This window comes from Chinchilla lanigera, unplaced genomic scaffold (assembly GCF_000276665.1).
Source record: "Chinchilla lanigera isolate Chin_1 unplaced genomic scaffold, ChiLan1.0 scaffold00089, whole genome shotgun sequence".
Lineage (NCBI taxonomy): Eukaryota > Metazoa > Chordata > Mammalia > Rodentia > Chinchillidae > Chinchilla > Chinchilla lanigera.
In genome coordinates, this window is record NW_004955490.1 from 470795 (window position 1) to 484603 (window position 13809).

The following is a 13809-nucleotide window of genomic DNA, read 5'->3' on the forward strand; positions in this document are numbered from 1 at the left end:
AATATATTAAAGATATATTCAGGAGGTCAGTGTTGCATTCATGGATAGAACAGGTATCCTGTCCTATGGTCTGATTTGAGGAAAGTACAAAAGTTCAGCTGCTCAAAGTCATATCTATTACTTGTCTGCAAAGACTCCCTGAGGACTCTTAGGAAGAAGACAGAGAAGGGAAACAGAAATTCATTACCAGAAGTTATATCCTATCAATTTAGCATAATTTGTTATGATAGTAGTTTCCTACCAGGTTGGAAGGTCCAAAGGGAATAGGGTACCGAGTCAACACATTCTGATTGTGGAGCAGACGTAGTAGGAAAGGCTAACAAGTACATGGGACTCTGCCACAGAAAGCAGATTTAGACAAAACAACGTAATGGGACACCTTGGGAAACAGGATGACAGCCAGAAGACATGAACAAGTTGAAAGAAAAGTCCTACGCATGTACATATTACCTGTGTTCCATTAATACTTTTGTCCCAGTACATGTCTGTTGCAACAGATAGATATTTAGCCATTAAAATGTAGAAATTTAAAGCATACTTTTCTTTACATTTCCACATTACTCAACACATTGTAATAATGATTAAGTATGCATTGTATTTTTACCTGTCAAATGTAGCGTCAGTTTTGAATGATGTTCCAAATCTTCCTTCAGGTAAGTATCTTGGTAAGTATCTTTGATAGCCCTCTGATTGGCCATAAATTCTCCCTGATTGATCATGATATCTACTTGAGTGACCATAAGGTAGCTCTGCATAGCCACGGTATCTCTCTGAGTGACCATAAGATCTGTCTGAGCGACTACGAGATCTCTCTGAGTAGACATGGTATCTCTCTGAGTAGACATGGTATCTCTCTGAGCGGCCATGAGAGTGCTCTGAGCGGCGATGAGATCTTTCTATGTAGCCACGAGATCTCTCTGATTGACCATGAGATCTCCTGAATTGGGCTCTAGAGCTCTCTAAGTTGTCTTGTTTTCTTTCCAAGTGATGCTCTTTTACCTCTGATTTGAGTTGTTTTCTCTCAGATTGGACCTTGTAATCATGGTCGTATTTCTCCTGCAAAGAACCCCAATTAAAGAAAACACATGAAACATATTCCCTATGATTTGATTAAGTCATAATGACATTTTTCAAGACCATTTCTACGGAGAATAGTTTCTTCTAGAATTCCACCGTCCCTATTTTTTATATACCAGTTCTCAAAATTAACTTGTAGAGTAGTTCTGATGTTCCATGTCACTGGCACAAAGAATAGTATGCATATAAAACGTTAATAAAATATGGAATATTAGTAGCTTTATGAATCTGAATACATAAAAAAGTCAACTCTACCCAACATTTTCTAGATCTATATTTTATACTAAAGGAAGAAACTGTGTGACTTTAGTTGAGGAGAGAAAGAATATTTAATGTTTTATACTACAAATCCTTAGGATAAAAGAAAAGTTCAAAACCATACCAGTTACTCTTTGCATGCCTGATAATCATTTTGGAAACCATCTCTTAAATGTAAGTAAATAATTCTAAAGAGAAAAACAAAGTGAAGGGAAAGAAATTTATAAAAGAAGTAGAAGGGTGTCACAATACTGTTCAACTAATCTGACCTGGTTAACAAGTCAGCCTTTCTATCTTTTCATTTTTAAAGCAAGAAGACTGTAGAGCAAATCAGTCAAATATAAATAATGAAAACTTGACAAACCTCTATGATGGTACATAAAAGTTTAAGTGGATAAAGTCAAGTGGACTGTGCTGAGGAATCAGGCTTATGTTAGTAATGTCACATGAAAAGCAAACATACCCTAGATTTGGAATTACAACTTTCTAGTATAGCACTTTCTTGTATGCCAGAAATTGAAAGCAACTGCTAGTAGTTCGGAAGTTGCCAGCATGAAGAACATTATGCACAGAAAACCTTAATAAAACAAGAAAAATTAGTTGCTTTGCTAAAGAAGAAATCCACAGCCACTCTTCAGCATTTCTCTGAAAAACCTGAATAAGTAGGTTAGGTGGAATGCACACATACCTCTTCTTTGCCAGCGACTAGTGTTAGGAGCACAGTGGGTCATCAAGAAAGATAGAATTGAGGCCTAACTCCTGTGGACCCTTTCCGGAGGAGACTAGTCTTTTCATAAATACTTACATAAAAATCTTTTCAGGGGTGAGGGTACAGCTCAGTTGTAAGATCCATGCTATGCATGTGCAAGGCCCTAGGTTCGATCCCCAGCACCCCCAGAAAAGAAATATTTTTATCAAGTTGAGTGCCACAGATTTCCTACTTTTAAAAAGTAAAACCCACATTAGTTTTCTTTCTGGATAAGTAAGCAGAAAACCTATAAAAAAGAATTGTTGAGTAAATACAATTATGTCTTACAGCTATGACGATTAAATCTTGCAAAGCACAAGAACAGCTTATTAGAATTGCAAAGCATCACTGAAAACTGTGACTGTTCAATTTATTGGTAAGATAGTTATGCTTACATTTTCTTTACTGTGTTTTTCTGGTGAGTTCTGCTATACTTACAGTCTTAAGTTTCAAAAATACAAGTGATATAAAGATGCTTTCAATTTGAAAATACTGTTTTTACATTATTCTGTTTATGTATTTTGGACTGTAGCAAAAGGAAGTTCATGTTTTTCTTTGTAAACTTTATTTTTTAAAAAACCCTCATTCTATAAGGCATGGATGAAATGCCATTTCTTCCATCAAACTTTCACAAGTCCCCTCAATCAGAATGAATTGCTACATCCTTGCAATGTAAAACCTAAACCTTATTAGAAGGGGCTGATGATATAGCTCAGCAGCACAAGTGCCTGCCCAGAAAGCACAAGGTCCTGAGATTGATTCCCGGTACCAAAAAAATCCCTATTAGAACATTTATTGCCTTACATTACATCTCTTTCTTCTCTCTCTGCTTCACCACCATACACAACATTTGCACCAGCTGCTCTGGTGCCATGATGTCTGCATGGAGTAGTCACTGAATTAGTATTTGTTCAATCAATTTAAGTTAATCCTTCAAATATCTGAAAATGCAACATACCCCTTTCTAAAATAAATAAATGGGTAAACTGCATTTACATCACTTGACAAAAATGGTTTAAGCTTCCAGAACCATCATTTTTAAAACTATGATCATATAACATCAGAAGAAGACTCTATACCTACGGCAAGCTGAAACATTACCACCTTTTTGTCCAGTGACAAATTCAGCTCTACAAGTTTAGAAGTGGTGGATTGCATTACGTTGTGTCCCACCTGTTGATTCCAGGGGTATGTTTCATATCCTATTTCACCTGACTTCACCGGTTTTCTCAATTAATACACAAGGCTACTAAAACTATTTTTATACTATAACAAAACTAGACACTCTGTATAAGGACAAAAATGAGATTGATTATATAGAATACATAACAAGAACCAATAATCTATTTTAGTATCTTATAAATTCAAACTTTATAGTGATGACCGAAAACAGCAAAACTTCACATGTTTATTAAAACAGTGAGGCAAAGATTCAACTAACAAATATTGAATTTAAATTATGTTCAAGGCAACAGGGAAGAATACAAAAAAAAATCCCTGTTGTCAAAATAACTTAAAATAATTCTCTTTTGTTTGTTTGTTCTTTGAGATACGGGTCTTGCTACATAGTTCAGACTGGCCCAGAACTCACTATGTAGCCCAGGCTAGTGTTGAACTAGTGATGATCAACCTGTCTCAGCCTCCCACATGTGCCAACACACCCTGCTTAAAATAATTCTTAGTATTAAGAGATACATACATTAAATTTGGGACCCTTTTTATCAGTTAATTTTTGGTATTTATTTACCTGCTTTTGTAAAGGCTGCTGGCTTAAAGGCCTTCCTCCAGATCTGGATGCAGAATATTCTTTATATGGTTTTCTATCATCATTTCTTTTCTCGATGTTTCTTGCATGTCCTTTGAAAAATAATTATTTTTTTGTATGTTCAATCAGTAAATTCTACATATCTTTCCAAAATACTCTCTATGAGTTCATTTTTAAAGCTATATATTTAGGTTTTGCAAGACAGCTAATATTTAATTAATCTGATATCTGGGAATCTCACTGAATTCTAGAACAGTCTTTGCTATACTATTTCTATTTGCTTACTTTAATATGGTGTTATAGCTTGTATGTAGATGTTCCCCCAAAGCCTCATGAGCTCATAGGTGGGGCTTTTCAGAGGTGGCTGGATCTAGGGTGTGTGAATATCGATTAAGGGTGATATCTGGATAAGTCCACTGATTGGATTAACATAGTTCTGGGTATGGTTGAATGTATTTACTGAGGGAAGCCCCATCCTCTGTGTGGGTGGCACCGATCAATAGAGTTGTAGCCTGAATAGAATATAAAACAACAGAAAGATGGCAAAAAAGGCAGGATCATTGCTTCCTGCCCCCCTGCCATGAGCTATTTGTCCTTCACCATTCCCTTCTACTATGTGCCACCCTGCCTTAGAGCCAGCCACCTATGGACTGAAACCTCTACAAATTGTGAGCCAAATAACCTTTCCTCCTTTAACTTTGGGTATCAGTATTTTGTTTCAGTAATGACAAAACTAAGCCATAGGCTAAGTTCTTTTTTTAGGTTACTCATATACAATACCTCAAATTTGATTTCATGTCACCAAAGTTGGGATATGTTATCTGAAATTAATTGAATGAATACTCCAGTAGAAAAAAGACAGATGATGAGAAACACTGCTTTGCCTTGTTATATGGATATTTGCCCCGATTATGTTTTGCTTTGGGTATAAAGTTTTAGAAACAGTTTCTACTACAGCAATCCACACCACATTTGTATTAAAATATGCTCGCTGCACTGACCGATGTGGTTAGGGCTACAGAGGACTTTTGTTTTGTTTTGTTTTGATTTAGGGTCTTTCCATATAATTCAGGCTGACCTTGGACTTGCTATGTAGTCCAAGCTGTCTTCAAACTCAAGATCCTCGTGTCTCAACTTCCTCAATACTGGGATTACAAGGCATGAGCCACCATGTCTGGCCAGAGGACATTTTTCAAATTTTACCCATTTTGCTTTCCCAACAACATCCCCTTTACAGAATGTGGATACCATGATTCCCAAATTATAGACCTGTTCTTAACCCTCTGACATTGCTTTCTAACACTGGAATTTGACTAGCCACCCAGGTATACAATATTTCTTAGTCTATAAAACTATTTTTCTTATCCTGCCCTCCCTTAGGGAAACTACTCATATAAATTTAATTTTTTTCATTTGACTTGTTATAAATTCTTACCAACCCTTTATGAGTCCATGTCCAGGAAAAATAAAACAAGTAACATGATGCAACTTCAGAACAACACTGCAAGTTCTTAATTTTGCTTGCCTTTGTTACTTAACGCATATCGTATGATTTTTAGTGTACTTTACCTCTCTGCAAGTGTTGCTCACAAACTTCCGATTGCTGTCCTGAAGCTGGCTCTTTTACATGGATCTCAGTCTTGTCATTTTCTTCTTCACTGCTCCCATCTCCTAAGTTTTTAAGCATTATAATGTCATCTACATCCAAAAATATAGAAAAAGTAAAGAAGAAGAGGCAAGCCAAATAATAAGAATGTTGAGAAACATTTTACCTTATGATGTTTCAGAATATTTGAAAGAATCAGGAGGTCAGAAAATGACAATAGTATAATAATAATGGATTTGGAAAACCATAACAAATATCAACTAATACAGCGGTTTTTGGATTACTTTCTTCAAACAATAAGGAACAATTCCTTGAAACAGATTTATGATAGCTTCATCTACCAAAAAAACACAAACAATAGCCCCCCCAGAAAATCACAAAATTATAATAATTCATTTATTTAGATGATTTTACTAAATGTTCTTTCTTTCCTTTTTTCTTTCTTCCTCTCTCTTCCTTCCCTCCCTCCCCACTCCTCCTCCCCCTTCTCTTCCTTTTGTACCAGGGATTGAGCCTAGGGCCTTCACACTGAACTACATCCCCAGCCCTTTTTCTGACTTTTTATAAGACAGAGTCTTAGTAAGTACCCGGGGTTATAGCTCAGCGGCGCAGGGCCTGCCTGGCAAGCTTGCGGTTGTGAGTTCGATTCCTGGTACCAAAGAAGAAAAAAAAAACTAAGCTGCTCAAGCTGGACTCGAATTTGTGATGCTCCCAGAGTGCTGGGGTTACAAGTATGTGCCTCCACTACTACATCTTATTTCAATTTCAGACAAATACAGTGAAATAGCTTTACCTCTGAGCGTTGTGGTTTAAATACAAAGCATCTCCAAAGACTCATACATTGAAGGCTTGATCCACAATGCAGCAATGTTCAGAGGTGGGGTACAGAGAAGGAATTAAATCATGAGGGTACCACCTCTATCAATGGACTTGATAAGTTCATGGCTGAATGGGCTCTTAGGAGGTGAGTCCCAGTTCAAAGGAGTAGGGTGCTGGACACAGGCCATTGGGGACTGTATCTTGTCCCTAGCCCCTTGCTCTTTCTCTGCTTCTTGGCTGCTATGAGGTGAGCAGCTTTCTCAGAACACACCCTTCAGCCACAATGTTTATAAGTTGCCATAGACCTGAAAGCATTGGAGCTGGCCAACCATGAACTGAAACCTCTGAAACCCTGAACCAAAAAAATTCCCCTTTAAATTGTTTTTCTCAGGTGTTTTGTCACATCAATATGTCGCTAACACTGAGTAAATGTAAATGCTAGACAATTAATTATATCTATTTTGAAAAGTAATGGTAAAAAAGGAAATGAAAAAATTAAGAAAGTAGTGATGGAAATTCATAGGAGATACCACAGTGCTGAGGAACCTGTACTACTGTAGTAGCAGGAAGTAATCAGACTTTCCTTTGTAGTCAGGAGTATTTTTATATACTCAGACAGAGAGAGTATGTTGGGACAGATATAATCTGCTCCAAATGTCTCTCTTGCTCTTGCAGTCGTGCATACATGTAATCCCAGCACTGAGGGCAGCAGAGGCAGGAAGATCACAAATTTAAGCACCACCTGGACAAATTAGTGAGACCCTGTCTCAAAATTTAAAAAATAATAAAAAAGACTGGGAATGTAGCTCAGTGGTAGAGTACTAATGTGTACAAGGCAAGGCTTTTACCCCCAGCACTGCAAACAACAATGACAACAACGAAAACTCTATAGGTTTTTTGTTTTTGTACTGAGGATCAAACCAAGGGTACTGAACATGACTAGGCAAGTGCTTTACCACTAAGTTGTATCTCCAGGACCATATTTTTTCTACTGCAGTGTAAGGGAGTACAAAAGGAATATCTTATAGAATACCACAGGAATATTTTAAAATCTTCAACCTCCCTATCATCATTACCCATCTTACAGGGACCCAAAGATGTTGACTTCCTCTCTCTCTCTCTCTCTCTCTCTCTCTCTCTCTCTCTCTCTCTCTCTCTCTCTCTTTCTCTCTCTCTTTAGTTTTTTGAGACAAGGTCTTGCAATGCAGCTCAGGCTGGCCTTGAACTTGGGGCAATCCTATTGCCTCATCCTCTCAAGTGCTGGGATTACAGCCTTGCAGCATCATGCCCGGCTGGGACCAGCTTGTCTTATGGCAGTCATTTAGAATTTGTAGTGACTTTTAATTTTTCTACTCCTCCGAGTCATCAAAGGTAATTCTATTGGCTAGCTCTGTCTTAGAGTTATATAGGAAACTAAACAAAATAGTAAGTTTCTGGGGGATCACACAGACCTACAGCTAGAACTGAAAAGCATTTATCTAGCTGGGGCTAGTGCTACACACTTGTGATCCCTACTACTCCGGAGGCTGAGACAGAACATGCGTTAGAGCTCAGCCTGGGCAATTTACCCTGGCATGTATCAGACACTCAACACATGGCATAATAAATAATAAAAGTACAAACATATACTGAGAGCCTAATATATGACAAGTATTATGCCACCATTCTTAAAGGTCAGCAGAGATTATCCTCACTTTATGAAGACGGAAACAAATTCATGAACGTTATATGACACTTGAGGGCACAAAATGAATACATTAAGAAGCTGAGACAAATTCTAAGTCCATGATTCTTTTTTTTTTTAATCTTTTTTGAGACAGGGTCTCACTATGCACTCAATTTTTTTTTTTTTTTTTTTTTTTTTTTTTTCTCCAGTACCGGGAACTGAACTCACAACCTTGCACTTGCCAGGCAGGCGCTTTGCCGCTGTGCTAAATCCCCAGCCCCTCACTATGCACTTCAGATTGGCTTTGAACTCACTTGTATCCCAGTCTGGCCTCAAACTCCCAGCAATCCTCCTGCCTCAGCCTCCTGAGTGCTACGATTACAAGCATATGCCACCATGCCCGGCCTAAATCCATGATTCTTGCCACTCTACTTCTCCTTCATAAGCTCAGTTATCCCCAAAATTAAGACGGTAGCACCCCGAATAGTGACCATTCACTGAGTGTGGTATTCCAATAAAATAGCATTTTCCTTTCAATTCTACTTGATATTAATTGCACAATGCCAAGTTTTGAGGTACTAAAGTAGGGGCAGCATTTAAATAGTATATCAACAACCTCTAATCTAGTATACAGGCACTTGCTTTGCCCTGTGCCCTTGTTTCTTCAGCCTAAGATACAGTATAAAATTATTAGGTGTCTTCTGAACCATCCAGTCCTATATAGGAAAGCTATAGCATAGCTTTACATCTTGTCATTGGCATTATTTGCCTAAATGGATTTAAGTATGAAGTTTCAGTCAAGGCTCCCCATAACTCACATTATCCTTTTCAACTCAGGAACAAAACATATAAAAGGGCCCCAGAATTCCCTACAGTCCTCCTTCCCTACAATCAAATCATTCTGTTTATTTTTAACTTGCATATAACATTACAAAAACAGCTTCACTTTTAGTGTTCTTCTGGCAGCACCACATTAATCCCATAGGACTTCTTGAACCCTCTTCTAAATATATCACTGAATGGAAGCATTTTTTCCATCAACCTGACCTAATCCAAAAAACATATGACTACTATGGTGAAGGAACAGGTATCAAAGTAAGAGTAGCAAATAGCAGTAGTATTACAGAAAACAAAAGGTTGTACATTTCATGAGAAATGGGATTTTTATAGAAATATCTGGTAGAATTATTCCCAAGTAGGTTTTGCAGAGATTGCGGCTTACATTCAACAATTGCTTATGCTCTCCATATCTGCTACCTGGCCAACAGAATCCAGATATTTTGACTAGATATCTGTTCTATAAAAAAGGCAGAAATAGACTCTGATAGCCATGCAAATCTATAATAAAGTGAATCTGAGTCAATAATACATTATTTTCCCACTTAGCCTTACTCTATGGTTAACCCTACAGTATAGAGATTTAGGTTCTCTTCACAATGGTCACTGCTTTCACCTAATTTTGATTTATAAGTGATAGTACTGGCTTCTCACTGAAGTATCAACACCCTGTAATATGGGCTTAGTTTCTAATGACCACATCCACAGCTGCTATATGAAATTCATTATACTAATAGAAAACTCAATTTTCTCTTTGGAACAATAGTTTTGCATATTTGTTATGTTTATCCCATAATTTAATTTCACTTCAAAGAGGTTACTTGTGCAATAAAAGGTAAACACAGCAGACTACAGAAAAGTGAGTTACACAATAAAAAACAGCCATTTGTCCTGACAGTCTGTAACACAGGGAAATGAAATTCTATTTACATGAAAGAGCTTTCACTGCTGCCACCTGGTCACTTGGAGGTGGAAGCTCTCATGTGTTCAGGATTCGAATTGCACCCTAACCCACTGTGGGGGGTGTGGATAATGGGCTGTAGTAGTGTTTTACAAGAGGTGCTGAAGATCACCCTCAGCCACGAGGACCTAACACATGGAATCTGTGAAGCTGCCAAACTTTTAAGCAAGTGCTAAACCCATTTTTGTGAGTTTGTATTTGACTGTGAGGAGCCTATGTATGTGAAGTTAGTGGAGAACCTTCGTACTGAACACCAAGTCAACCTAATTAAAGTTGATGACAAGAAATTAGGGAAATTTGTAGGCCTCTGTTAAATTGATTGAGAGGGAAAACTGCATAAAGCAGTTGTTTGCAATTGGGTAGTGCTTAAGGACTATGGCAAACAATCTCAGACCACAGATGTCATTGACGAGTACTACAAATGCAAGAAATGAACAAATAAAAAATTTGACTCACATAAAAAACATAGAAGGGATGTCATGAGTATAATTCAGGCTTAAAAATAATCATTCACATATTTGTTTCATTTAAACCGTCTCCTAAATTAGCTTTCCTAAAATAAGACTAAAATATAGCATTAACAAAAATATACAGGTAGAAAGAGGCCGAGAATCACCCTGATTTTGGAATAGAAACATTTTGTGGAAAAGAATCAATCTTTAATTTTACAGATGAGAAAACTGAGACTCAGAGAGGGGGAAGTGACTTGGCTAAGGTTATATAATGGCAGAACTAGATTGGAATATAAATCTCTTAAACATCGAGAGCTTTGGAAGTCAGAGTAAGATTTTTAAACATTATGCTAGAAGTCTGTGGTTCTCTGCCCTGGATGTGTATCAGAATCACCTGGAAATTTTTTTTAAAATACAGGGCATCTATCCAAGATAATGACTCAATAGGACTATAGTGGGACTCAAGTATCTGTTTAAAAAAAACCCTCCATGCAATTTTGATACTCAGCCTGCACTGCAAACAACTGTTGTGAGCAACAGAGACCCCTCAAAGCATACAAAAGTGAGATTATGAAAAGGATGGCTTAGGGAATTGTCAGTTTGTGACCTGTAAACTATATAAAAGAATGGGACTATGAAAAAGGAAACTACTAGTTTTGGGGTGAGGCAGATGGACTGTAACAATCTGAGATTAAAAAGATAAAGTTTACATCAGGGTGGTATCAGGGGGAAAGTAAAAGAAGCCTTGACCCTGTACACCTCAGATGTAAGGGAACAGGCATGGCAGCTTCCTCCTCTTCCACCACACACTTGCAAGCAGTAAACTCTTCTCTCATAGTTTACGCTATTCTTGTTGGACCACCAGTAACCAAAGATCCTCCTGCCCTGGGTCAGTCACCAAGGCAATTACACAAAACTAGGAAAGAGGAGAAACCCAGGCAGAGGGTAATGTCCTTAGAACCGTGGCAGTGGGAAATGGCTTCATAGAATTGTTTGACCCTGAAATACATTATTTCATAAAACAGTAATACAAATGATCAGTGCAGCATGAATATCAGCATTATACCTTTGCTGTTATATGTGTCAAATAGACTTGTACATTGCCCTAGAAACCTATTCCTCCTTTAAAATATTATTTCTATAGAGGAAATTCTTTAGAAATTCAACTGCTGGCATACAAATGAAGTACTGGAACATAACAACACATTTGTCAGCTGTAAATTGCCTGCCTATGATTCAGTACCAACTGAATGACATAGAAAATGAGTGTTTCAAGACTGCAGAGAAAAGACAGACTACTGTGTACTGGGACAGCTGTAAATCTTTGGGCAGAGGTGGGTGGGATGTATACAATTTGAATGAGGGGAAAGGTCTGGGCATTCCAAGAAAGAGAAACAACCCAAGATTTGGAATTCATGGCGAAGATCATTTTGTTTAGAATGGAAGATTAGTGCTGAAGAGTTATAAGTTTAGACAAAAGTAATAGAAATAACGAAAAACCCTGCCTGTCAGCATCTCTACATACAGACAAGGATAGCAGTTAAGGCACAAGTAATGAAGGTTAGAGACAATAGTGAGGAAGAATCCCATATAACGTCTAACATAGACTCATGTCAATCTACCAAATAACAATCATATTTTGGAAGAATTATATGAGCTTGGTCATATGCTAGGTATAACAAGAAATTAGGAAATTCATTAATGCTTTCAAATAACATAGAATTTACATGCTCCTTTTACAGCTATTTGAAAGGAATGCACCATTCTTTTTGTTATCTAATAATTTTTATGTTATCATTGATTATTTTTATAAAGAAAGTCCACCTTGGGGCTGGGGATTTAGCTCAGCGGCAAAGCGCCTGCCTGGCAAGCGCAAGGTCGTGAGTTCGGTTCCCGGTACCGGAAAAAAAAAAAAACAAAAAAAAAAAAAAAACAAAAAAAAACAAAGAAAGTCCACCTTTTTTTTTGGTTTTCTGAGACACAGTCTCGCTATGTAGCTGAGGCTGGCTTTGAACTCACTATGTAGCCCATGCTGGCCTCAAACTCACCCAATCCTCCTGCCTCAGCCCCCAGAGTGCTGAGATTACAGGCATGCTCCACCGTGCCCAGGGAACGTCAACATTTTTTTAAAAATTTATTTTATTTTATTTTATTTTTATTTTTTTTTATTTTTTTGGTTTTTCTCCGGTACCGGGAACCGAACTCACGACCTTGCGCTTGCCAGGCAGGCGCTTTTGCCGCTGAGCTAAATTCCCAGCCCCTTAAAAAATTTATTTTAGAGAAAGTTATAAAGCTGTCAGTCCACAAGAGAACATCATGCTCAGCTTAAATTTTATACAAATTATATAATTAAAAAATTTTCTCTTGAAAAGCATTATTATATTTTACAATTGGTTGAAAGTACTATTTTATATTTATAAACATTTAAAATGCAATTTTTATAAATACTGTCTCACCATTTTGAAAATACATAAGACAGTAGAAACCTCAACACCTTTAAGTGACAATGAAGCTAGAGGTATATCTCAGAGATACAGTGTCTGTTCAGCAAGCGGGAGGGTCACGATTTGCTTCCCAGATCTGTAAGATTTTTAAAGAATAAAAAAAGGAAAAAAAGTGACAGATTTCTATCACTTCCTGTGAGACACTGACTACAAAAACTTCCAGAACCCTTGAAATATTGTGAATTTCACATATTTAGTTGGTGGTCTCTTCAATCAGATTATGGGGTATTTGAGAAACATTTACTGTTTTAGTGTACCATTCCTAATACAGAGTGAATACTCTGTAGATATTTGTGGGTCTATGACCTAATACAATCAGAGGCAAAAAAGAGTTCCTTTCTTTCTATCCGTAGTACTTTTGCCTTAGTCACCTTTAGGCTTTTACAAGTATATGGTCACAACTAGAGACCATACTCGTAAGTGAAATAAGCCAGACCTCCATGTGTAAGCAACATATTGTCTCACTAGTGTAAGAACCTGAAAGAGTGAATAAAAATTAGGAGGTATGATAGACATTGTGACACAAAAGGAAACTGCTCAAAATAAAGAGCAACTGGGGTGAGGAAACAGAGAAAAGAAAGAAGGGGAAATTATGTATGTATGTATATATAGGATAGCTAATATAGTTGTACTACTGACTTCTATTGCTTTACTGAAAGGAACAGTTAATGATTACTTATCTGATCAATCTTGCATGTCTATATTTATTTTCCTGAGAAACTACTTTGAAGATATCAATATGTAATACAACAACCACTGTTAATTTCCTACCACTTTGTCTGTAACTCTGTATTGCATGTATTGTTCTTACGCTGTTTTGTAAATGGATGTCTGTGTGTTAATATGTTTTCCTTCTTTTATTCTTAAAATAAATTTTTAAAAAGTTGAAAACCTTTAAGCAAAAGTAATGAATAGATCCAGTGAACTCTGGGAGGCTAAGGCAGGACAATCACAAGTTTGAATCCAGCTTGGGAGAGGGGGTTAAGATGTAGCTCTGTGTTGTGGAAGCAACCCAAATGTCCATCCACTGAGGACTGGATAAGAAAATTATGGTACTTTTATATAATGGAATATTACTCAGCTGTAAAGAAAGATAAACTCGAGGCCTTTATATTT

General features: G+C 37.1%; 1 protein-coding gene across 2 annotated transcripts in view; it reads right to left on the bottom strand.

Annotated features, from left to right (window-relative positions):
• The window catches only part of Luzp4 (leucine zipper protein 4), a 41953-nt gene that overhangs the window by 22505 nt on the left and 5639 nt on the right, over positions 1–13809 (bottom strand). The window contains exons 2-4 of one of the 2 annotated variants that reach the window (XM_005404620.2): positions 5418–5546; positions 3831–3940; positions 605–1056 (exon numbers count right to left, since the gene is read on the bottom strand). In XM_005404620.2, coding sequence (XP_005404677.1) covers positions 605–1056; positions 3831–3940; positions 5418–5546 — 691 coding nt within the window. The remainder of the gene's footprint in view (positions 1–604; positions 1057–3830; positions 3941–5417; positions 5547–13809) is intronic. The other variant, XM_005404621.2, reaches the window with a different exon arrangement.